Here is a 22,923-nt window from a genome sequence, read left to right as displayed (position 1 = left end):
AATATCAGTACTAAATTTAAAGAAGGGTAACTATAAAGGCAAGAAGATGGAATTGGTCAAAGTGGACTGATCATATAGATTAGTGGATAAGAGTAGACGAGCAATGGCAGACATTTTGAGAACTGATACATGACTCCCAGCAAAACTACATCCCCGAGAGGAAAAACTCTTTAAGAAGGTGAAGAATGTGAATAACTAAGGAAGTTAAGGAGGGTTTTATGTTGAAAATAGAAACTTAAGAGATGGCAAAGGCTTGTGGTAGGCCAGAAGAGTGGGATAGATTCAGAATGCTGCAAAGATGGACTAAAATATAATAGGGGAAGTAGAAAATAAAATGTGAAAGCAAGCTAGCAAGAAAGATAAAAACAGACAATAAAAGCTATATTAAGTACATTAAAAAGAGTGATTAAAAGAAAACGTTGGCCCCCTTAGAGAATAAAACTGGGGAAGTAATCATGGGGAACAAGGAAATGGAAGAGGAGTTAAGAGGAGGCGGCATGGTGGCATAGTGGTTAGCATGCTGCCTCACAGTGCCAGGGACTTGGGTTTGATTCAGCCTTGGGTCACTGTCTATGTAGAGTCTGCATGTTTGCTCTGTATCTGTGTGGGTTTCCTCTGGGTACTCCAGTTTCCTCCTACAGTCCAAAGATGTGTGGGTTAGGTGGATTGGCCATGCTAAATTGCCCCTCAGTGTCAGAGGGACTTGGGAATAGGGCCTGAGTGGGATTGTGTTTGGTGAGACTCGATGGGCTGAATGGCCTTCTTCTGCAGTGTCAGATTCTATGTGATGTAAATATATATTCTGCATCATTCTTTACAGTAGGGAATACAACAAGCATCCCAGAAGTAGTAAAAAATACGGGGAAGGAACTAAATACAGTCACCATCACTAGAGAATTTGTTTTAGACAAACTAATGGGGATTAAAGGTTGACAAATCCTGGGATCTGATGGTTTGCATTCCAGGATCTTAAAGCAGGCAGTTACAGAGATTGAGAATGCATTGGTAGGCATTTTCCAAAAACCCTTGGATTCTGGAACTGTGCCAAAGGATTGGAAAATTGCCAAAGTGGTACAAAGTTCAAAGGGTACTCTGTCTGCTATGGACAAGCCCTCTGTATACACAGGATCTGCTTAGATGAGGAGGATCGCAACAGAGCTCTACAGACGCTGAAAGACGCCCTCGTAAGGATATGGTGCTCGACTCATCGATTGACAATTCTGATGTGCCACAGCGAATAACCACATTGACCTCCTCAGAATTCAACATGGGACACTGCGGACAGAGTACCCTTCGTCAGCCAGTACTTCCCCGGAGCGGAGAAACTACAACAGCTTCTCCGGAGCCTTCAACATGTTATCGATGAAGATGAACATCTCATCAAGGCCATCTCCATGCCCCTACTACTTGTCTTCAAATAACTGTGCAACATCAAACAAACCATTATCCACAGCAAACTACCCAGCCTTCAGGAGAACAGTGACCACAACTCCACACAACCCTGCCACAGCAACCTCTGCAAGACATGATGGATCATCGACAAGGATACCATAATCTCACATGAGAACATAAGAACATAAGAAATAGGAGCAGGAGTAGGCCATCTAGCCCTTCGAGCCTGCCCCGCCATTCAATAAGATCATGGCTGATCTGTTGTGGCTCAGTTCCACTTTCCCGCCCTCTCCCCATAACCCTTAATCCCCTCTCTTATCAAGAACCCATCAACCCACTTCTTAAAAATATTTAGCGAGGCAGCCTCCACCACTTCAACGGGCAGAGAATTCCAGAGATTCACCACCCTTTGAGTGAAGAAGTTCCTCCTCAACTCCGTTCTAAACTGCCTCCCCTTTATCTTGAGGCTGTGCCCCCTAGCCCTACTGTCTTTTTTGAGCGGGAAGAGTCTCTCCACCTCTATCCTATCCATCCCATTCATCATCTTATACGTCTCAATGAGATCTCCCCTCATTCTTCTAAACTCTAACGAGTACAAGCCTAGTTTATTCAGCCTCTCCTCATAGCTCAATCCCCTCAACTCCGGTATCAGCCTAGTAAACCTCACCATCCACCAGGTACATGGTACATATGGTTGCAACTCAGCCAATGTTGTCTACCTGATACATTGCAGGAAAGGATGTCCCAAGGCATGGTACATTGGGGAGACCATGCAAATGCTATGGACACCAAAGGCAGGCAGGATTGTTCTCTTCCTGTCGGGAACACTTCAGCAATCAAGGGAATTCAGCCTCTGATCTTTGGGTAAGCGTTCTTCAAGGTGGCCTTCAAGACACACAATGCAGAATCGCTGAGCAGAAACTGATAGCCAAGTTCCGCACACATAAGGACAGCCTCAACCGGGATTTTGGGTTCATGTCACGCTATCTGTAACCCCCATGACTTGCCAGGGCTTGCAAAATCTTACGAACTGTCCTGGCTTGAGACAATTCACAACTCTTTAACCTGTATTTAACTGTCCCTCCACTTGCATTGTCTGCACCTGTAAAGATTTAATTACCTTTTAAGACTTGCATTTCAACCATTATCTTGTAAATTGAGTCTGTGTCTATATATGCCATTTGTGAACCCAATCCTGCACATCCTGTGCTCTGAAAGCTTGTGCTACCAAATAAACCTGTTGGACTTTAACCTGGTGTTGTGAGATTTTTTTCCTCTGCCTATCCCAGTCCAACACCAGCATCTTCACATCAAGTCTTTGACATGTTCCTGTCTGGAAAAAGGATGGGATATTCCAATGTCTCTCAGGACTTGACGTCTCCCACACTGAAGCAATTCAGCGACTGAATTTACATTCCCAGAATTTATATCCTCAGCCATCTTGGCTAGTGTGTCCATCATCATTATCATGATTGTATTGAATCTAGGAAGGAGGTGGATGTGGTGATCGTGACTCTGCTCAATGATAGAGGGGCAAAAATTGGAGGCAAAATTGATAAGGTTCAGATCCAGACGAGAGCATCAAGCAGCACCAAAATAGTTAATGTATGCTTTTTCCTCGAACAGAGGTCTGAACAATCCCCATCCAGCACCACTCTGCTCCGTCTGGCTGAACTGGTCCTCTCACACAACAATTTCTCCTTTAACTCGTCTCACATCCTCCAAATAAAAGCTGTGGCTATGGGCACCCACATGGGTCCAAGTTACGTCTGTCTTTTTATGGGTTATGTGGGACATTTCCTGCTCTAGACCTACTCCGCCCCCTCCCACAACTCCTTTATTGGTACAACGACATACATCACAAGCCCCACTCTGGCCTCAGGAATGGCAATCTCTTCAAATTTGCTTCAGAGGAAGACAATGGGCAGAGATTCACTGAGATCTGTTTTTCCTGGGCTCATTTCTTGACCACCTGAGCATTCCATTTCTGTTCACCTATTCCAATGCCACTCTGAGCAGTCAGACTCCAGAGGGTGCAGCCATCAGTGTCTCCCAGTTGCCAGTGTCAATGTCCACCATCTTCTTTGCAGGTGCCCTTGAAGTGGACATATATATATCCAGAAGGTAGTGACCTGGTGGCCAGTTCACCTTACAGCAGTCCATTGGGTATACAGCTGTCATCCACCCGAAGAACATGGCCAAATTAACACAGACGTTATTGAATAGTAATGAGTGTATGATTGTCCCCCTGTGATAAGATGAAAAAGTACATTTGTTCACATATGTTCTGGCAATGATAATCTCCAACCATCTATCCCTGACATCAATGGCATTACCATCCCTGAATCCTGCACTATTCACTGAGTGTTGCTATTGATCAGACACTGAACTGTGCTAATCATATATGTGGATATAAGAGCCAGTAAGAGGCTGGGAAATCTGTGGAGAGTAACTCACCCCCTGACTCCTGAATGTCTGTCCACTATCTAAAAGGCACAAGTCAGGAGTGTAAAATTCTCCACCTGCCTCGATGAGTGCAGCCTTAACACTTAAGAAGCTTAACACCATTCAGGATAAATCAGCCTATTTGACTGGCACCTTAAGCATTCAACCTCTCCACCGTTGGCACATGGACCAGGATTTTACAGGTCTGCTATAGTGGGCCTCCTCGCAGCAGATGTAGCAACCAACATCATATTATGTGTAGGAACATACCAGTTGCAAGTTCCCCTCTAAGCCACACACTATCCGGACTTGTAACTCTATCATCATTTCTTCACTGTCATTGGGTCAAAATCCTGGAACTCCCTCCCAAACAGTACTGTAGGTGTTCCTACACCACACTGTCTTTAGCAGTACTACAAGGTGGTTCCCCATCATCTTCTCAAGGGCAATGAATGATGGGCAATATAAATGCTTGCCAGGGATGCTCACATTCTATGACATATTTTTTAAAATGTCAATGGAATTAGCAGGCTCCATTACTGTGAATGTTTAAGCAATGATCAACAGTTCCGAGCAGATCATATATGATCAACAATGGTCGTAATGATTAATTTCTCTTCCACTGTATTTCCTTGTTCAACGGGCAAGGTAAGCAAATTTCCTTTTTCTCGACAGACTGGTTTGTGAAGTCACCTTTATGTAGTTGGCACATTTTAAAGAAAATCGCTCCAGTACTTGTATTTCTGAAATGAAATAGATCGTCCTATTACTAGGGGCAAATGAAAAGGACACTAGTTAAATTAACTAGTCCAGGATAGTGTCACAGAAAGCTCCTACATTGTCTTAGCCAAAGGCGGGGGGAGTGGCTTGTAGCTGATTGGTCTCTGCGTGTGCGCTAACGGATACTTTCTGCATTGCAACAGAGACCCACGCCCTGAGCAGACAGAAGATCACTCTGTTGTAACGGAATCAGGATGGCTGCTCGAAATCCTCGAGTTTTCATGGATATTTCTGCGGGCAGCGACTCCCTGGGTCGGATTGTGATGGAGGTGAGTCGGGTTCCTTGGACATTGGACTCAGTTTCAATGCTCATTCCTGTCTCGCACAAAACGTGCTACCAAAGGGAGTGGACAACTTCCCAATTAATCTGAAATGTTCTCCGGCGAGGAATATATATCTGATCCGGTTGGTAGTAAGTGGATGGGGGAACTTTTAGTGAAATCCTAGCAGCGATGGGAACATTTTTCAAAAATTAAAACTGGAAATATTCAGCAGGTCAGACAACGCCATGTGGAGAGAGCAGCTGAGTCAGCCTTTCCGGCCCATTGTCTTTCAAATTGTTAGATTTTTGTTTAAACAGGGAGACACGAAAGGAACCAGCGTTCATATAGCTTATTTTAGGGAAAACATTGCAAATTATTTCACAGATGTCTTAAATTCTCAAACAGGGCCCCAAGATTTAACTGGGGGAAGTGGGCCTGAAACATGCACTGAATGCAGACTGTAATTACCGCGCGGCAATTTCCGGCCGCGCTCGCCTCGAAATGGTAAAATCCCGCCTGAAGTCAATGGATCTTTCCATGGTACGCCTCTTGCCAACTACCAATCCCATGGGCAAACAGCAATGGTGCTGCTGCTCTTTTTATTCCTGTTGATATATGGCCAAACTGAAGTGGTGGCAAAAGAAAGCAAAATAAAAGTATTGGATTTTATCAGTGATGGTGCCAGAATTGGAGATGAATTGCTGTTTAGATGGTGAAAATGGCAGTGTGCAGGTACAACGTCTGTCGTAGGTAAAATGTTAGAATCAGTCATCAAGGAGGAAATAGCGAGGCATCTTGAGGGGAATTGCTTGATAGAGCAGACGCAGCACGGTTTCGTTAAAGGGAAGTCGTGTCTGACAAATTTACTGGAGTTCTATGAGGATGTGTCTAGGGCGGTGGACAGAGGAGAGCCGGTGGATGTGGTCTTTCTGGATTTTCAGAAGGCGTTTGACAAGGTACCTCACAAGAGGTTATTGCAGAAGGTCAGGGGACATGGAGTTGGGGGTAGGGTGTTAGCGTGGATAGAGGATTGGTTGTCAAATAGGAGGCAGAGAGTGGGGGTCAATGGGTGCTATTCGGATTGGCGGAGGGTGACTAGTGGAGTGCCCCAGGGGTTGGTGCTGGGGCCTCAGCTATTTACCATTTATATAGATGATCTGGAGGAGGGAACCGAGTGTATGGTGTCGAAATTTGCTGATGACACCAAGATTGGTGGAACAGCAAATTGTGTGGAGGGTGTGGAGAGTCTACAGAAGGATCTAAATAGGCTGGGCGAATGGGCCAGGAACTGGCAAATGGAATTTAACATTGGCAAGTGCGAGGTGGTCCACTTTGGTAGGAATAATGGTAGGGAGGATTGTTACTTACGTGGCGAAAAACTGCAGCAGGCGACGGTGCAGAGGGACCTCGGGGTCCTTGTGCATGAGTCGCAAAAACCCAGCTTGCAGGTGCAGCAGGTGGTCAGGAAGGCGAATGGGATGCTGGCCTTCATAGCGAGGGGGATTGAATATAAAAGTAGGGAGGTCTTGCTGCAGCTGTATAGGGCATTGGTGAGGTCGCAGCTGGAGTACTGTGTGCAGTTTTGGGCGCTGCACCTGCGCAAGGATATTTTGGCCTTGGAGGGAGTGCAGAGGAGGTTTACTAGGCTGATGCCGGAGTTGAGGGGGTTGAGCTATGAGGAGAGGCTGAATAAACTAGGCTTGTAGTCGTTAGAGTTTAGAAGAATGAGGGGAGATCTCATTGAGACGTATAAGATGATGAATGGGATGGATAGGATAGAGGTGGAGAGACTCTTCCCACTCAGAAAGGATAGTAGGACTAGGGGGCACAGCCTCAAGATAAAGGGGGGGCGGTTTAGAACGGAGCTGAGGAGGAACTTCTTCACTCAAAGGGTGGTGAATCTCTGGAATTCTCTGCCCGTTGAAGTGGTGGAGGCTACCTCGCTAAATATTTTGAAGACGCGGGTTGATGGGTTTTTGATAAGAGAGGGGATTAAGGGTTATGGGGAGAGGGCGGGAATGTGGAACTGAGCCACGACAGATCAGCCATGATCTTATTGAATGGCGGGGCAGGCTCGAAGGGCTAGATGGCCTACTCCTGCTCCTATTTCTTATGTTCTTAAGTAATACTGTATTTCGGGTTAACTTAGTTAAATGCCTGGGACAGTTTACGTTTCCATTCATTTGGAGGCAGTGATGCTTTGGAAAACATAAGAAATAGGAGCAGGAGTAGGCCATCTAGCCCCTCGAGCCTGCCCCGCCATTCAATAAGATCATTGCTGATCTGTCGTGTCTCAGCTCCACATTCCCGCCCTCTCCCCATAACCCTTAATCCCCTTGCCTATCAAAAACCTATCAACCCGCGTCTTAAAAATATTTAGCGAGGCAGCCTCCTCCACTTCAATGGGCAGAGAATTCCAGAGATTCACCACCCTTTGAGTGAAGAAGTTCCTCCTCAACTCCGTTCTGAACCGCCCCCCCCTTTATCTTGAGGCTGTGCCCTCTAGTCCTACTGTCCTTTCTGAGCGGCAAGAGCCTCTCCACCTCTATCCTATCCATCCCATTCAACATCTTATACGTCTCAATGAGATCTCCCCTCATTCTTCTAAACTCTAACGACTACAAGCCTAGTTTATTCAGCCTCTCCTCATAGTTCAACCCCCTCAACTCCGGTTTCAGCCTAGTAAACCTCCTCTGCACTCCCTCCAAGGCCAAAATATCCTTGCGTAAGTGCGGCAACCAAAACTGCACACAGTACTCCAGCTGCGGCCTCACCAGTGCCCTGTACAGCTGCAGCAAGACCTCCCTACTTTTATATTCAATCCCCCTTGCTATGAAGGTCAGCATCCCATTTGCCTTCCTGACCACCTGCTGCACCTGCAGACTGGGTTTTTGCGACTCATGCACAAGGACCCTGAGGTCCCTCTGCACCGTCGCATGCTGCAGTTTCGCCATGTAAGTAATAGTCCTTCCTACCATTATTCCTACCAAAGTGGACAACCTCACATTTGCCAACATTAAATTCCATTTGCCAGTTCCTGGCCCATTCACCCAGCCTATCTAGATCCTTCTGTAGACTCTCCACACCCTCCGCACAATTTGCCGTTCCACCAATCTTGGTGTCGTCAGCAAATTTTGACACCATACACTCGGTTCCCTCCTCCAGATCATCTATATAAATGGTAAATAGCTGAGGCCCCAGCACCAACCCCTGGGGCACTCCACTAGTCACCCTCCGCCAATCCGAATAGCACCCATTGACCCCCACTCTCTGCCTCCTATTTGACAACCAATCCTCTATCCACGCTAACACCCTACCCCCAACTCCATGCCCCCTGACCTTCTGTAATAACCTCTTGTGAGGCACCCTATCAAACGCCTTCTGAAAATCCAGAAAGACCACATCCACCGGCTCTCCTCTATCCACCACCCTAGACACATCCTCATAGAACTCCAATAAATTCATCAGACACGACTTCCCTTTAACAAAACCGTGCTGCGTCTGCTCTATCAAACAATTCTCCTCAAGATGCCTTGCTATTTTCTCCTTGATCACGGATTCTAACATTTTACCTACAACAGATGTTAAACTAACTAAAAGAGGTATGGAATGTAGCTGTGGGTTTAGTCAGGGATTCAAGCCTATAATAACACAAGCCACAGAAATACAAATGAATATTGAATGGTCAGGGTAAGATTGGTTAGTATGTCACATGCCCAAGGAGGCGACGTGAGATCATACAACTAGGTCGATTAAAAGCGGTAACAGAAACCAGTTCAAATTTCGTATCCAAGTCATTACCCAGTTCTGATGAAGGCTCTGTTGCTGAAAGATTAACTGTCACTTCACTCTGGCTGTTTTTGATTGACTTTAAGCATTTGTAGATTTCTATTTATTGATTGCTAAAATGGTGGGGGAGGTGGGGTTAGTTGGCTAGATGATCAGCATTTGAAGGTCTGTAAGCTGAGAATTGGTGGGGGCGAGAGTTGCACATATGTAGTCTCCTTTTAATTTGAGTGATGATTAAAAATAACCTGGCATACAAGTTTTAATCTGAAGATAAAGATGAGGTTATTACAAAATAACTGCTGCAATTTATTTAAATTCTAATATAGTAAAAATACCGACTTAAGATTTGAAAATCAGTCTGCAAGATACCATTGTGGGCTGGTTCCCCTCTTTTTGAAGTGAAGGAGTTGAAACCTGAAGTTTGGTCAGCAGCTATGATTGCTTCAGCTTTTGATCAGTCAGTAGTGCTATCTTTTTACAGACTCAGAAAGCAGAACAGATTCTGAAGTGAGTGATAGTTCAGTTCACTTTTTTCAGTACTGCAGGTGATGGCTGTGTAGCCTGGTTTTAGTACAGCGATTCCTCTTTTCTGGAAACCTTCCTTAGTTTCTGTTGAGATGTTTCACATGTTCAGGATGGCCCTACAGCAAAATGGCTGTCATGGTCTGTCTTTATGTGATATGACCAGATATGCTGCACCCTCATCCAAATATGGTAAGTGGAATCAAATTTGGCAATCCAAAGTTCCCTTCTCAACTGTGGAGTTCAAAGGGGCCAAGGTTTTCACAGCTTCAGAGATTGACATTGTCTTTTTGCAGACTCATTAAATTTAAAGTCTTTTCATATCTGGATGAGTCTGCCTGAAATTCATTTGGCATTTTCAGAAATCTCAAAACAGGTGACTTTCAGCAGCCATCTTTATGACTTCGTGACCAATTAATGTTAAAGGAGTGTGCAGGTGGATGGATGTGGACAAGCCTGCCTCCCTGCTGCTGTGCCCTGCCTATAACAAAAGATCATTGCACAGTTTGATCACCAAGGAACTGAAGACAAACACAATAGATTACCATCAATGATACTGGTTTACATTGAATATGGAACTAACTGAAATTTGGATTCCTTCTGATGTCAGTGGAGACCATGTGATGCACTGAGTAGCAACCCTGCCTCTGAGCCAAAATTGATTGATTATTGATCAGAAATCCAGTAATCTCACAATCAGCATTCTTGTATCTTCTGTTTACACTGCTGCTGTGTACGAAGTTGTTTTTGTGTAATTATCATTGAGATAATGTTTGAAAAATGATTGTGTCTGTAAAGCTGTGGTAGTTTTATTATTGTCCATGATGGATATACTGAAGTTATACACTGCTTTTCTCTTTCAGCTCAGGGCTGATATCGTCCCAAAAACTGCAGGTAAGTCCCAGAAACTAAGATGAGGAAATTCTCCGTTGTTTAAAGGTGTTCTCTTACTCTGAAATTACTTTGTTACAGAAAATTTCCGTGCATTGTGCACTGGTGAGAAGGGATTTGGTTACAAGGGCTCTTCATTCCACAGAATCATTCCCCAATTCATGTGCCAGGTAAAAGAGCAATGTTATTTTGTATCTAGTTGGGAATCTCTCTTTCTTACCTGTTTGAGTAAATGACTGAAGACCTGTTCAACTTTCTTATGTTCAGGGTGGTGATTTCACAAGGCATAATGGCACTGGTGGGAAGTCCATCTATGGTGAAAAGTTTGAGGATGAGAATTTCCAGCTGAAGCACACAGGACCTGGTAAGTAGGATGTTTTCATTGTTGGGGTGGGAAAGGTGTTTCAAGGCAGTTGAGTTTTTTGGGGAATATAGTGGTCAGTTGGATCTAGGGAAAGGATTGAGTATGGGGAGGGGGGTTGATGACATGCCATGGCAGGGCAGGGCAGTGAAATCCTGGCATAAGAAACCTCTCAAATATACTTGAAAATCAGGAATGAACAGGAGGATGGATTTTCACTATGCTGAAAAAGCTTGGCTAACAAGCTTGGCTTAGCTTGATCTAAAGGCTAACAAGTCCTCAGATCCTGGTGACTTGCATTCCAGGATCTTGGAAGTGGCTGGAGATACAGTAAACACACTGGTTATAATTGTAAATTCATTAGATCTGCAAGGGTCCCAATGGATTGCAAAATGATTAATGTAACACTTTTTTTAATCTAGGAAAGGAGGAATAAGTTGGCCAAATGCTGTACGTGGGGAAATTGCTAGAATCCATTATTTAAGGAAGTAATAGCAGGATACATAAGAACATAAGACATAGGAGCAGGAGTAGGCCATCTAGCCCTTCGAGCCTGCCCCTCCATTCAATGTCATGGCTGATCTGTCGTGGCTCAGTTCCACATTCCCGCCCTCTCCCCATAACCCTTAATCCCCTTGCCTATCAAAAACCTATCAACCCGCGTCTTAAATATACTTAGCGAGGCAGCCTCCACCACTTCAACGGGCAGAGAATTCCAGAGATTCACCACCCTTTGAGTGAAGAAGTTCCTCCTCAACTCCGTTCTAAACCGCCCCCCCTTTATCTTGAGGCTGTGCCCCCTAGTCCTACTATCCTTTCTGAGCGGGAAGAGTCTCTCCACCTCTATCCTATCCATCCCATTCATCATCTTATACGTCTCAATGAGATCTCCCCTCATTCTTCTAAACTCTAATGAGTACAAGCCTAATTTATTCAGCCTCTCCTCATAGCTCAACCCCCTCAATTCCGGCATCAGCCTAGTAAACCTCCTCTGCACTCCCTCCAAGGCCAAAATATCCTTGCGTAAGTACGGTGCCCAAAACTGCACACAGTACTCCAGCTGCGGCCTCACCAATGCCCTGTACAGCCGCAGCAAGACGTCCCTACTTTTATATTCAATCCCCCTCACTATGAAGTCCAGCATCCCATTCGCCTTCCTGACCACCTGCTGCACCTGCAAGCTGGGTTTTTGTGACTCATGCACAAGGACCCCGATGTCCCTCTGCACCGTCGCCTGCTGCAGTTTTTCACCACTTAAGTAATAGTCCTTCCTACCATTATTCCTACCAAAGTGGACCACCTCGCACTTGCCAACATTAAATTCCATTTGCCATTTCCTGGCCCATTCGCCCAGCCTATCTAGATCCTTCTGTGGACTCTCCCCACCCTCCGCACAATTTGCCGTTCCACCAATCTTGGTGTCATCAGCAAACTTCGACACCCTACACTCGGTTCCCTCCTCCAGATCATCTGTATAAATTGTAAATAGCTGAGGCCCCAGCACCGACCCCGGGGCACTCCACTAGTCACCATCCGCCAATCCGAATAGCACTCATTGACCTCCACTCTCTGCCTTCTATTTGACAACCAATCCTCTATCCACGCTAACACCCTACCCCCAACTCCATGTCCCCTGACCTTCTGCAATAACCTCTTGTGAGGTACCTTGTCAAATGCCTTCTGAAAATCAAGAAAGACCACATCCACCGGCTCTCCTCTATCCACCGCCCTAGACACATCCTCATAGAACTCCAGTAAATTTGTCAGACACGACTTCCCTTTAACAAAACCGTGCTGCGTCTGCTCTATCAAGCACTTTCAAGATGCCTCGCTATTTCCTCCTCGATGACGGATTCTAACATTTTACCGACAACAGACGTTAAACTAACCGGCCTATAATTCCCTGCCTTTTGCCTGGCACCCTTCTTAAACAACGGCGTAACATTAGCCGCTTTCCAATCTTCCGGCACTTCCCCAGAATCCAGCGACATCTAGAAAATAATCACCAAGGCATCCACTATCACCTCCGCCATTTCTTTCAGAACCCACGGATGCATTCCATCCGGTCCTGGCGACTTGTCCACAATCAGCCCCTCCAGTCTGTTGAGCACCGCCTCTCTAGTAACAGTAATGTCATTAAGACCCTCCAGTCCTACCACCTTTCCATCTCTAACACCTGGCAAATTATTCACGTCCTCCTCCGTGAAGACCGAAACAAAAAAGTTATTCAAGACCTCAGCAATGTCCCCATCCCCTACCACTAAGTCCCCCTTCTCATCCTCTAAGGGACCAACGTTCACCCTAGCCAGCCTCTTCCTTTTCATATATTTATAAAAACTCTTGCTATCCTTTTTTATATTAAGCGCTAGCCCAGCTTCATAGTTTCTCCTACCCTTCTTTATCAACTTCTTTGTCAATCTTTGTTGACGTTTAAACCTCTCCCAATCCTCTTCTCGCCCACTACTCTTAGCTACTCTAAACGCCTCCGCTTTTAATTTAACACTTTCCTTCACCTCCTTCGTTATCTACGGCTTATTATCTCTCCTCCTACGGTCCTTTTTGACCATCGGAATAAATTTCTGCTGAGCATCAAGAAAGATCTCCTTAAAGATCCTCCACTGCTCCTCAGCAGACCTACCTTCCAACGCGCTCCCCCAGTCCACATTCGCCAATTCTTCTTTCATCCTACCGTACTTCCCTCTGTTCAAATAAAGGACGCGCGTCCGGGAACCCACTTTCTCCTCCTCCATCTGCACCAGAAACTTATTGACAGTTTGATTAATAGTGTCAACGTGACTTTGTTAAAAGGAAATTATTTAATTAGTTTTTTTCTGGAGCAAGTAATAACCTGGGTGGATAAAGGGATTTTCAAAAGGCATTTGATAAGGTGCCATATCAAAGATTCCTACATAAGGTAAGATTACACAGTGTAGGGACAAACATGTTGGAGCGAGCTATCTTGGACCTGGTCCTGTGTAATGAGACAGGTAAAATTAAAGATCTTCTTTTGCGGGATCCTCTTGGAATGAGTGATGACAATATGATTGAATTTCTAATACAGATGGAGGATGAGAAAGCAGGGTCGCAAACCAGTGTCCTCTGCTTGAACGGAGGAGAGTACGAGAGGAGATTGGGGGCGCAGATTGGTTGGTAGGACGGCTGAGGAACAGTGGAGGATTTTTAAGGAGATCTTTTTCGGTACTCAGCAGAAATATATTCCGATGGTAAAGAAGGAATGTAGGAGAAGGGATAACCAGCCGTGGTTATCGAAGGAAATAAAGGAGAGTATTAAATTAAAAGCTGATGCGTTCAGAGTGGCTAAAAGTAGTGGGCGATTAGAAGATTGGGAAAGGTTTAAAAATCAACAAAGAATGACAAAGAAGTTGATAAAGAAAGGAAGGATGGATTATGAAGCTAAACTAGCACTAAATATAAAAAAGGACAGTAAGAGTTTTTACAAATATATAAAGAAGAGGAGGCTGGCTAGAGTGAATGTTGGACCCTTAGAGGATGAGAGAGGGGATTTAGTGGTGGGAGATGAGGAAATGGCTGAGGCCTTAATTAAGTTTTTTGCTTCGGTCTTCACGGAGGAGGACACGAATAGTTTTGCCGGATATTAAAGATAGAAGGATGGTAGGAGTTGAGGGCCTGAATGTGATTACTGTCACTAGAGAGGTAGTGCTTGATAGACTAACAGGACTGAAGGTGGACAAGTCCCCACGACCGGATGGAATGCATCCCAGGGTTCTGAAGGAAATGGCAGAGGTGAGAGTGGATGCCTCAGTGATTATTTACCAAAATTCACTGGATTCCGGGGAAGTGCCGGAAGATTGGAAAACGGCTAATGTTACGCCGCTGTTTAAAAAAGGTAGTAGACAAAAGGCAGGGAATTATAGGCCGGTTAGTTGAACGTCTGCAGTTGGAAAAATGCTTGAATCCGTTATCAAAGAAGAAATAGCGAGGCACCTAGAAAGGAATGGTTTGATAGAGCAGACGCAGCACGGATTCGTTAAGGGGAAGTCGTGTTTGACAAATTTATTGGATTTCTATGAGGATGTGACTAGTGCGGTAGACAGAGGGGAACCAGTGGATGTGGTGTTTCTCGATTTTCAAAAGGCGTTTGATAAGGTGCCCCATAAAAGGTTGCTACAGAAGGTTAGGGTGCATGGAGTTGGGGGTAAGGTGTTAGCGTGGATAGAGGATTGGTTGTCTAATAGGAAGCAGAGAGTTGGTATCAATGGTTGCTATTCTGATTGGCAGTTGGTGGAGTGCTGCACGGATCAGTGTTGGGGCCTCAGCTATTTACCATTTATATAGATGATCTGGAGGAGGGGGCTGAGTGTAGGGTGACGAAATTTGCTGATGACACGAAGATGAGTGGAAAAGCAAATTGCACGGAGGGTGTGGAAAGTCTGCAGAGAGATCTGGATAGGCTGAGCGAGTGGGCGAGGACCTGGCAGATGGAGTATAATGTTTCCAAGTGTGAGGTTATCCACTTTGGCAGAAATAATAGTAGGAGGGATTACTATTTTAAAGGGTGAAAAGCTGCAGCATGGTACGGTGCAGAGGGACCTGGGGGTCCTTGTGCATGAGTCGCAAAAACCCAGTTTGCAGGTGCAGCAGGTGATCAAGAAGGCGTATGGAATGCTGGCCTTTATAGCGAGGGGGATAGAATATAAAAGCAGGGAGGTCTTGCTGCAACTGTACAGGGTACTGGTGAGGCCGCAGCTGGAGCACTGTGTGCAGTTTTGGTCACCGCACTTGCGCAAGGATATATTGGCCTGGGAGGGAATGCAGAGGAGGTTCACTAGGCTGATACCGGAGATGAGGGGGTTGGACTATGAAGAGAGACTAAATAGACTGGGTCTGTACTCGTTGGAGGTTAGAAGGATGAGGGGGGAATCTTATAGATACGTATAAGATGATGAAGGGGATGGATAGGGTACAGGTAGAAAGATTCTTCCTGCTTAGAAAGGATAGCAGGACTAGAGGGCACAGCCTCAAGATAAGGGGGGCGGGGGCAGTTTAGATCGGAGTTGAGGAGGAACTTCTTCACTCAAAGGGTGGTGAATCTCTGGAATTCTCTGCCCATTGAAGTGGTGGAGGCTACCTCGCTAAATATATTTAAGTCACGGGCAGATAGGTTTTTGACAGACAAGGGAATTAAGGGTTATGGCGAGAAAGCGGGAAAGTGGAACTGATCCACTTCAGATCAGCCATGATCTTATTGAATGGCGGAGCAGGCTTGAAGGGCTAGGTGGCCTACTCCTGCTCCTATTTCTTATGTTCTTATGGATGAGGGCGGAATTGGCTAATGTAGACTGGGAGGGCAGACTAGTTGGTGGGAACAGTGGAGGATTTTAAAGGAGATTTTTCTCAGTACTCAGGAAAAATATATTCCGTTGGTAAAGAAGAAATGTAAGAAAAGGGATAACCAGCCGTGGATAACTAAGGAAATAAAGGAGAGTATTAAATTAAAAACCAATGCGTACAGAGTGGCCAAAACTAGTGGGGAATTAGAAGATTGGGAAAGCTTTAAAAAAAACAAAGAACTACTATGAAAGCGATAAAGATTATGAAACTAAACTAGCACAAAATGTAAAAACTGATAGTAAAAGATTTTACAAATATATAAAAAGGAAAAGAGTGGCTAAAGTAAATGTGGGACCCTTAGAAGACGAGAGGGGGATTTAATAATGGGAAACGAGGAAATGGCCGAGGCCTTAAACAAGTTTTTTTGTGTCCGTCTTCATGGTAGAGGACACAGCTTACTGAAAATTGATGGTTGTGGGACTGTAGGGGGTGAGGTCTTTAAAACAATTACTATTACTAAAGAGGTAGTGCTTGGTAGGCTAATGGGACTAAAGGTAGACAAGTCCCCAGGCCCGGATGGAATGCATCCCAGGGTACTGAAAGAAATGGCAGAAGTAATAGTAGATGTGTTAGTTGTGATTTATCAAAATTAGCTGGACTCTGGGGAAGTGCCGGCTGATTGGAAAATGGCTAATGTGACGCCACTGTTTAAAAAAGGAGGTAGACAAAAAGTGGGTAACTACAGGCTGGTTAGCTTAATGTCTGTAGTTGGAAAAATGCTGGAATCCATCATTAAAGAAGAAATAGCAGGACTCCTGAAAAAGAATAGTTCGATCAAGCAGATGCAGCATGGATTGATGAAGGGAAAGTCGTGTTTGATGAAGTTACTGGATTTTTATGAAGATGTAATGAGTGAGGTTGACAGAGGGGAACCTGTAGATGTGTTTTTGGATTTCCAGAAGGCGTTCGATAAGGTGCCTCACAAAAGGTTGCTGCAGAAGATTAAGGTACACGGAGTTGGGGGTAAAATGTTAGCGTGGATTGAGAATTGGCTATCTAACAGGAAGCAGAAAATTGGAATAAATGGATGCTTTTCTGGTTGGCAGTTGGTGACTAGTGGAGTGTCGCAGGGATCGGTGCTGGGGCCTCAACTATTTACCATATATATATAGACGATCTGGAGGACAGGACCAAGTGTAGGGTAACAAAGTTTGCTGATGACACAAAGATGAGTGGGAAAGCGAATTGCGTGGAGGATGCGGAAAGTGCAGAGATTTGGATAGGCTAAGTGAGCGGGTGAGGATCTGGCAGATGGAGTATAACGTTGGCAAGTGTGAGCTTATCCACTTTGGAAGGAATAATAGTAAAATGGACTATTATTTAAATGGTGAAAAATTACAACATGCTGCTGTCGAGAGGGACCTGGGGGTCCTTGTGCATGAATCGCAAAAACCCGGTTTGCTGGTGCAGCAGGTGATCAAGAAGGCAAATGGAATGTTGGCCTTTATCGTGAGGGGGATAGAGTATAAAGGCAGGGAGGTCATGCTGCAATTGTACAAGGTACTGGTGAGACAGCAACTAGAGTACTGTGTGCAGTTTTGGTCCCCTTATTTGCAAAAGGATATATTGGCTTTGGAGGGAGTACAGAGAAGGTTCACTAGATTAATACCAGAGATGAGGGGGTTAGCTTATGAGGAAAGATTGAGTAGATTGGGCCTGTACGCATTGGAGTTTAGAAGGCTGAGGGGAGATCTTACAGAGACATACAAGATAATGAAGGGGCTAGACTGGGTGGAGGCAGAGAGATTCTTTCCCCTTAGAAAGGAAACAAGAACTAGAGGACACAGCCTCAAAATAAGGGGAGTCAGTTTAGAACAGAATTGAGGAGGAACTTCTCTCAGAGGGTAATGAATCTCTGGAATTCTCTGCCCATTGAAGCAGTGGAACCTACCTCGTTAAATATGTTTAAATCACAGGTAGAAAGATTTCTGATCAATAGGGAATTAAGGGTTATGGGGAGCAGGTGTGTAAGTGGAACTAAACCACTATCACATCAGCCATGATCTTACTGAATGGCAGGGCAGGCTTGAGGGGCTAGGCGGCCTACTCCTGTTCCTATCTCTTATGTTCTTATGAGGATTGTATAGCTAACAGGAAACTGAGTGCAGTTGGGTTGGAAAGCTGTAACTAGTGGAGCACCACAGGTATTCAGTGCTGAGGCCTCCTCTTTTTACAGTCTACATCACTGCACTTAGGTGAAGGAACAATGTTGCCAAGATACATAGAAAAGTAAGTTGTCAAGACAAGGTAAAGTGTCTGCAAAAGGATATAGATAGATTAAGTGAGTGAGCAAAAAATTGGCAGATGGAGCATAATATGGGGGAAATGTGAACTTGTCCACTTTGGCAAGAAGAATACAAAAGTAACATACTATGTAAATAGAGATGAGATTACAAATCTCTGTACCACAGAGGGATTTGTTGTCTTGGTACAAAAAGTTAATATGCTGGTACAGCAAGTGATTAGGATGGCAAATTGAGTGTTGGTGTTTATTGAGGGGGAATATAAAAGTAGCAGGTTTTACTTAGGCTGTTCAGGGGCCTTGGTGAGACCACGTCTGGAATATTGTACCATGTATAGCTTTGGTTTCTTAATTATATATTTTTCCAAATAATGTTAGAAGCAGTTCAGCATTTAACTCATTCTTGGGCTGAAGGTCGAATAAGGAGAGGTAGAAGGAATTTGGGCCTATATGTGTTGGAGTTCAGATGAGTGTATGGAATATCTGATGGTACATCTCTAGCAGTAACTAGTACATACTTAATAAATGCGGATGTAATTGTACATCTGTGCCCAATCAGACTGCAGTTGCATACAGGTGGGTTGAGTTTGGCTTTTCGTTCCATTCATGCGCAAAGGCTCCATCCTGAATTGCCAATCTCTAGTAGATGTGTGAATCTTCTGGTTTCTATAGCACAGCGAGTCAAGCTGTTCCACAGGAACCACCTGGTATCGTCTCTGAGGGCACAAGGGATGGTATTTGTTGACTGGTTGAGAAACAAATAGCAGGAGCAATTCATGCCGCGCTATGACCACTATCACCCAACTGCCAGCTTGATACGGGTGGTATTGCTGGAGTAGTACGTGGCTGAAGCTGCATTACTGTGGTTTGTCTTGGCGTTTTAGACCACAGTGAGTTGAAACCTAGCCGATGGTCCTGCAGGGTATGCAGAATCTTAGCCTGGCAGAAGATTGTTCTGCAGGGAATTCAACTAGCAGAGAATTGCCAACACGCTTCTGTATCTGTAAACCCGGTAACCTAAAGAAACTTTGACTTAGATGGGTTCTGCCCTGTCCCGGGGATAGTTGATGATGTGCATTCGACCCAAAGGATGCGATCGCACCTATCAAGGTAGCAGAAGCCTTACCGAGACCTCTAGCCCAGACAATCGACTACGAGGAAAGACGAATTTACTCGTACCTGGTGTGAGGCAGCAAATGGTCATTGGTGCCCCGTCTCGTTTGTGATGATCACTTGCCAGATGACGACATAATGGAGAAGGTTTGCAGGAACCTCTCAAAACTGTTTAAAGAGACGTTAGTCTTCCGTGCCCCGAGGGGTTGGGTGTGGTTAGACAACGATCGGTTTGCAGCTCCTGGGTTGTGTGAGTGTGTTTCATGTTACGGTTGTGTTGTCTGAGTCGTTGTGTGTTGCTCGTTGTACTGACGTTTGTGTTACTTAATAAAATGATGCTTTGTAACTCAAATGATGATTATGGGTAAATGGCTCCAAACAAGCGAGCACAAACTAACTTTCACAACAAACGTTCCCAACGGTGTGACTCAGTCTGCTTGTCTGCAATTATGGTGGTTGTGGCCGTATCGTACAGAGATCAGTTTCCCGTTTCTGCCAATCACCTAAGGGCTGTGGTAACATCTGGTGGATGACGTTCTGATTCCTTCAGAAGTGCACGACGCTGTCGACGAGCGACAATAAAACTCGGATAAGACGCTCTCCGGGGTGTCTCTCGAAAATAGCCCCTTTCATTGCCTCATAGTCAGTGACGTTTGTCTTGGGCAAGAAAATAAACCTTGAGCTTTTCCTGAAAGCCTGCAGTAATGAGGACCAATACTGGACTGAAGGAGACAAAGAAGGCTTCCATCTCTGGTTCATCAAACTTGGTGATTTTAAATGAGCGAACTGGGATGTCTCAACCATTCAGTCTACCACAAGATTTCTGCTGCTGTTTATATTTGAACTCCCTTTCCCTTTCTTTTCTTTCCTTAAATTCTCTCTTCCATTCACGCCTTTCCTTTTCTCTCCACTGAAATTCTAATTTACACTTCCCTAATTTCAATCTCTTCTGTCATGGAGTCGCTTTCACCTGTAGACACCTTTGGTGACACCTTTGGTCACACCTTTGTAAAATTTTTAGTTTTCTGGCTTTCAATTAATGCTAAGTGCCTTGCTAATGCTTTTAACTGTTTGATGTACGGAACTTCTAAAACCTGAAAAGCAACTTCCTCTGGTTTTGCTGGAAAAGTACTGGCAGCAAAAGTGATCATTTTTCTAGTTTAATAGTGCAGACTCTAACCTTTTTTTTTGCAATCTCTTCAAATTGGTTTCAGAGGAATAATTTACATTCTCCACTCGTAATTTGTTGTTCATCTGGGGGAAACAAATTCCAGACTACAAGCCACTAATTTATTATCCCTTTGTGGGAACAATCCTGGATGACCAGCCTAGGTGAGATTCCCCAAAGTTGCTGATCCAAGCATTTGATATCATCTGGCTGGGACACTCCCAAATAGTTAACTTCCAAACCATTGCATATAGTTCTTACTTCCATCCCCTTTTGGTTTGTCTTACCCTGTTCTTTCTTCCAGATCTCGTAATGTGTTATAACTCTAAGACAATAAAAGTGAAAATCATACAGGAGGAAAGTAAACACTTAGGGAATGTTTTTATTTCTTGTTCTTATAGGTGTCCTGTCGATGGCTAATGCTGGGCCAAATACAAATGGATCCCAGTTCTTTCTCTGCACTGTGAAAACCAGTTGGTAAGTGCAATCTTAATATTCTCTCTGTATGTTTTCATTGCAGGCTTCATTGGTCACTAATGTCTTGTTGAATTTTGCAGGTTGGATGGAAAACATGTTGTGTTTGGTTCTGTGGTAGAGGGGTTGGATGTTGTGAAGAAGATGGAAAGCCTGGGCAGCCAAAGTGGAAAAACCTCCAAGAAAATTACCATCACTGATTGTGGGCAGCTGAACTAATTGTATTTGCAAATGGAATTGTACAATTTAAATAAAATGTGATCATTTACACTTCTACTTGTGTTATGTCACTACTATTTTGGAAAAAAAAAGAAGGATTTGCAAGCATAACTATTTAAATGAAGTGGAAAACTCGGTTAAAAGGTATGGTGGAGGGAATTTTCTTCTCAAGATGTTTATAAGCACTTGGCGTAGATTTAATCCAGTAACAAAAACAAACACGGTGCATTGTCTGTGGTTAAGTAAGGAAGTGAAGAATATTATTTCTGATTGAAAGGAACACTGCAAATCTGCAAATGATTAGTGGTAGGTCAGATACTGGTAAAATTTTTACAGTAAAGGATAAAAAGAGAGGTACAGTCCAATGGAAGAGGGAGCAGAATGAATGCACCCAAGTACCTCCAGCTAGTAATATAAAGGTAACTAAAACCAGTGCTAAGCCTCTAAGACCAGGGTTTCTCAAACTGCATTTTGTGGAACTCCCAGGTTCTGTTGGCCACGAATCCTGTGATTTGTTTGAAACATCGAGGAATTCAAACCCCTGGGAGTTTTCTTGGAAATATCTAGGGGTTTCATGGTAGTCATGATGTGGAGATGCTGGCGTTGGACTGGGGTAAACACAGTAAGAAGTCTCACAACACCAGGTTAAAGTCCAACAGGTTTATTTGGTAGCAAAAGCCACTAGCTTTTGGAGTGCTGCTCCTTTGTCAGGTAATTGGGAGTTCTGTTCACAAACAGGGCATATAAAGACACAAACTCAAGTTACAAAATAATGGTTGGAATGTGAATCTTACGGCAATGGTTGGAAAGACTTGCATTCCAACCATTATTTTGTAAACTGAGTTTGTGTCTTTATATGCTCTGTTTGTGAACAGAACTCCCACTTACCTGACGAAGGAGCAGCACTCCAAAAGCTAGTGGCTTTTGCTACCAAATAAACCTGTTGCACTTTAACCTCGTTGTGAGATTTCTTACTGTGTTTCATGGTAGGCCAGGCTGACATATAAAGTGTGAAAAATAATCCAAAGCTGCTCTTACAGGCTGACTTAGACAACTCAGAAACAATACACATGTACTAAAGTGCAAGAGACTTGTGTGCATGTATGAATTGAAGAGGGGTAAGTACATGAAAGAGGAGGGGCATGGAAGAGGCATACATGAGGGTGAGGGTTATATGCAGGCCTGTGTTTGGAAGAGAGGCACACAGGTGCCATGTAGAAGAGGGGTGTATCCTCAGGATTACATGCGGGAGAGATGGATGGAGGAGAGAGATATGTGGATGAAGGCATAAGAAAGATGCATTGCTGGTGTGCATGGGGAAGAGGTATGGACATGTGGAAATGATAGAGGCACGTGAACATGAATGGAAGAGGGAGTAGAAGTGGGCACAGGCTGCTGTGTGGAAGAGAGTGGCATGTGGGCCAGAACACAGGAGAGCGAGGTCTCCTTACCTGAGGAAGTATTAACTAGAACTTTTACTGATGAAGCCCTCTTTCCCCAAAACCAGCAACTGAATCTGGGCTTCAATGCCAAGAGCCAGTTGCTAATTCTGGACAAAAACATGGATGTTGGCTTGGAACCTCTTTCCCACTGACTTCTGAACATACAATCACTGTCAAGGTTTTCTGTCTTGCTGCAAGAGGCTGACCGCATTCTCTCTCAAAGGCAGCTATCACTACGTTCATGTCTCTGCTACCAGCCTCTGACCTTCCAGCACTAAGAAGTGGCTGCTGCTGCTCTGGCAATGACATGCAGCAGAGAACAGAAATCATAGCAAGAGCAGGCAGCAGGATAGACTGATCACATTTACTTGTCAAACCCCAAAAGGAATCATGCTTCTGAATGCCTCAGATCTTGGAGTACTCTCACGACATTGAGAGTGTAGGCTTAA

General features: G+C 44.4%; 1 protein-coding gene across 1 annotated transcript; it reads left to right on the top strand.

Moving 5' to 3' along the window:
- Nucleotides 1-4,746: 4,746 nt before the first annotated feature.
- Nucleotides 4,747-21,086, top strand: LOC145360579 (peptidyl-prolyl cis-trans isomerase-like). Its single transcript, XM_080215907.1, has 6 exons — nucleotides 4,747-4,886; nucleotides 10,055-10,085; nucleotides 10,164-10,252; nucleotides 10,350-10,446; nucleotides 20,741-20,816; nucleotides 20,897-21,086. Exons 1-6 carry the CDS (start codon nucleotides 4,812-4,814, stop codon nucleotides 21,030-21,032), a joined length of 504 nt encoding a protein of 167 aa, XP_080072033.1. The 5' UTR covers nucleotides 4,747-4,811; the 3' UTR covers nucleotides 21,033-21,086.
- The last annotated feature ends 1,837 nt before the right edge of the window (nucleotides 21,087-22,923 follow it).

Source organism: Carcharhinus amblyrhynchos, chromosome 31 (assembly GCF_965287045.1).
Source record: "Carcharhinus amblyrhynchos chromosome 31, sCarAmb.v2.hapA, whole genome shotgun sequence".
Classification (NCBI taxonomy): Eukaryota; Metazoa; Chordata; class Chondrichthyes; order Carcharhiniformes; family Carcharhinidae; genus Carcharhinus; species Carcharhinus amblyrhynchos.
This window is presented reverse-complemented; position numbering and strand designations above follow the sequence as displayed.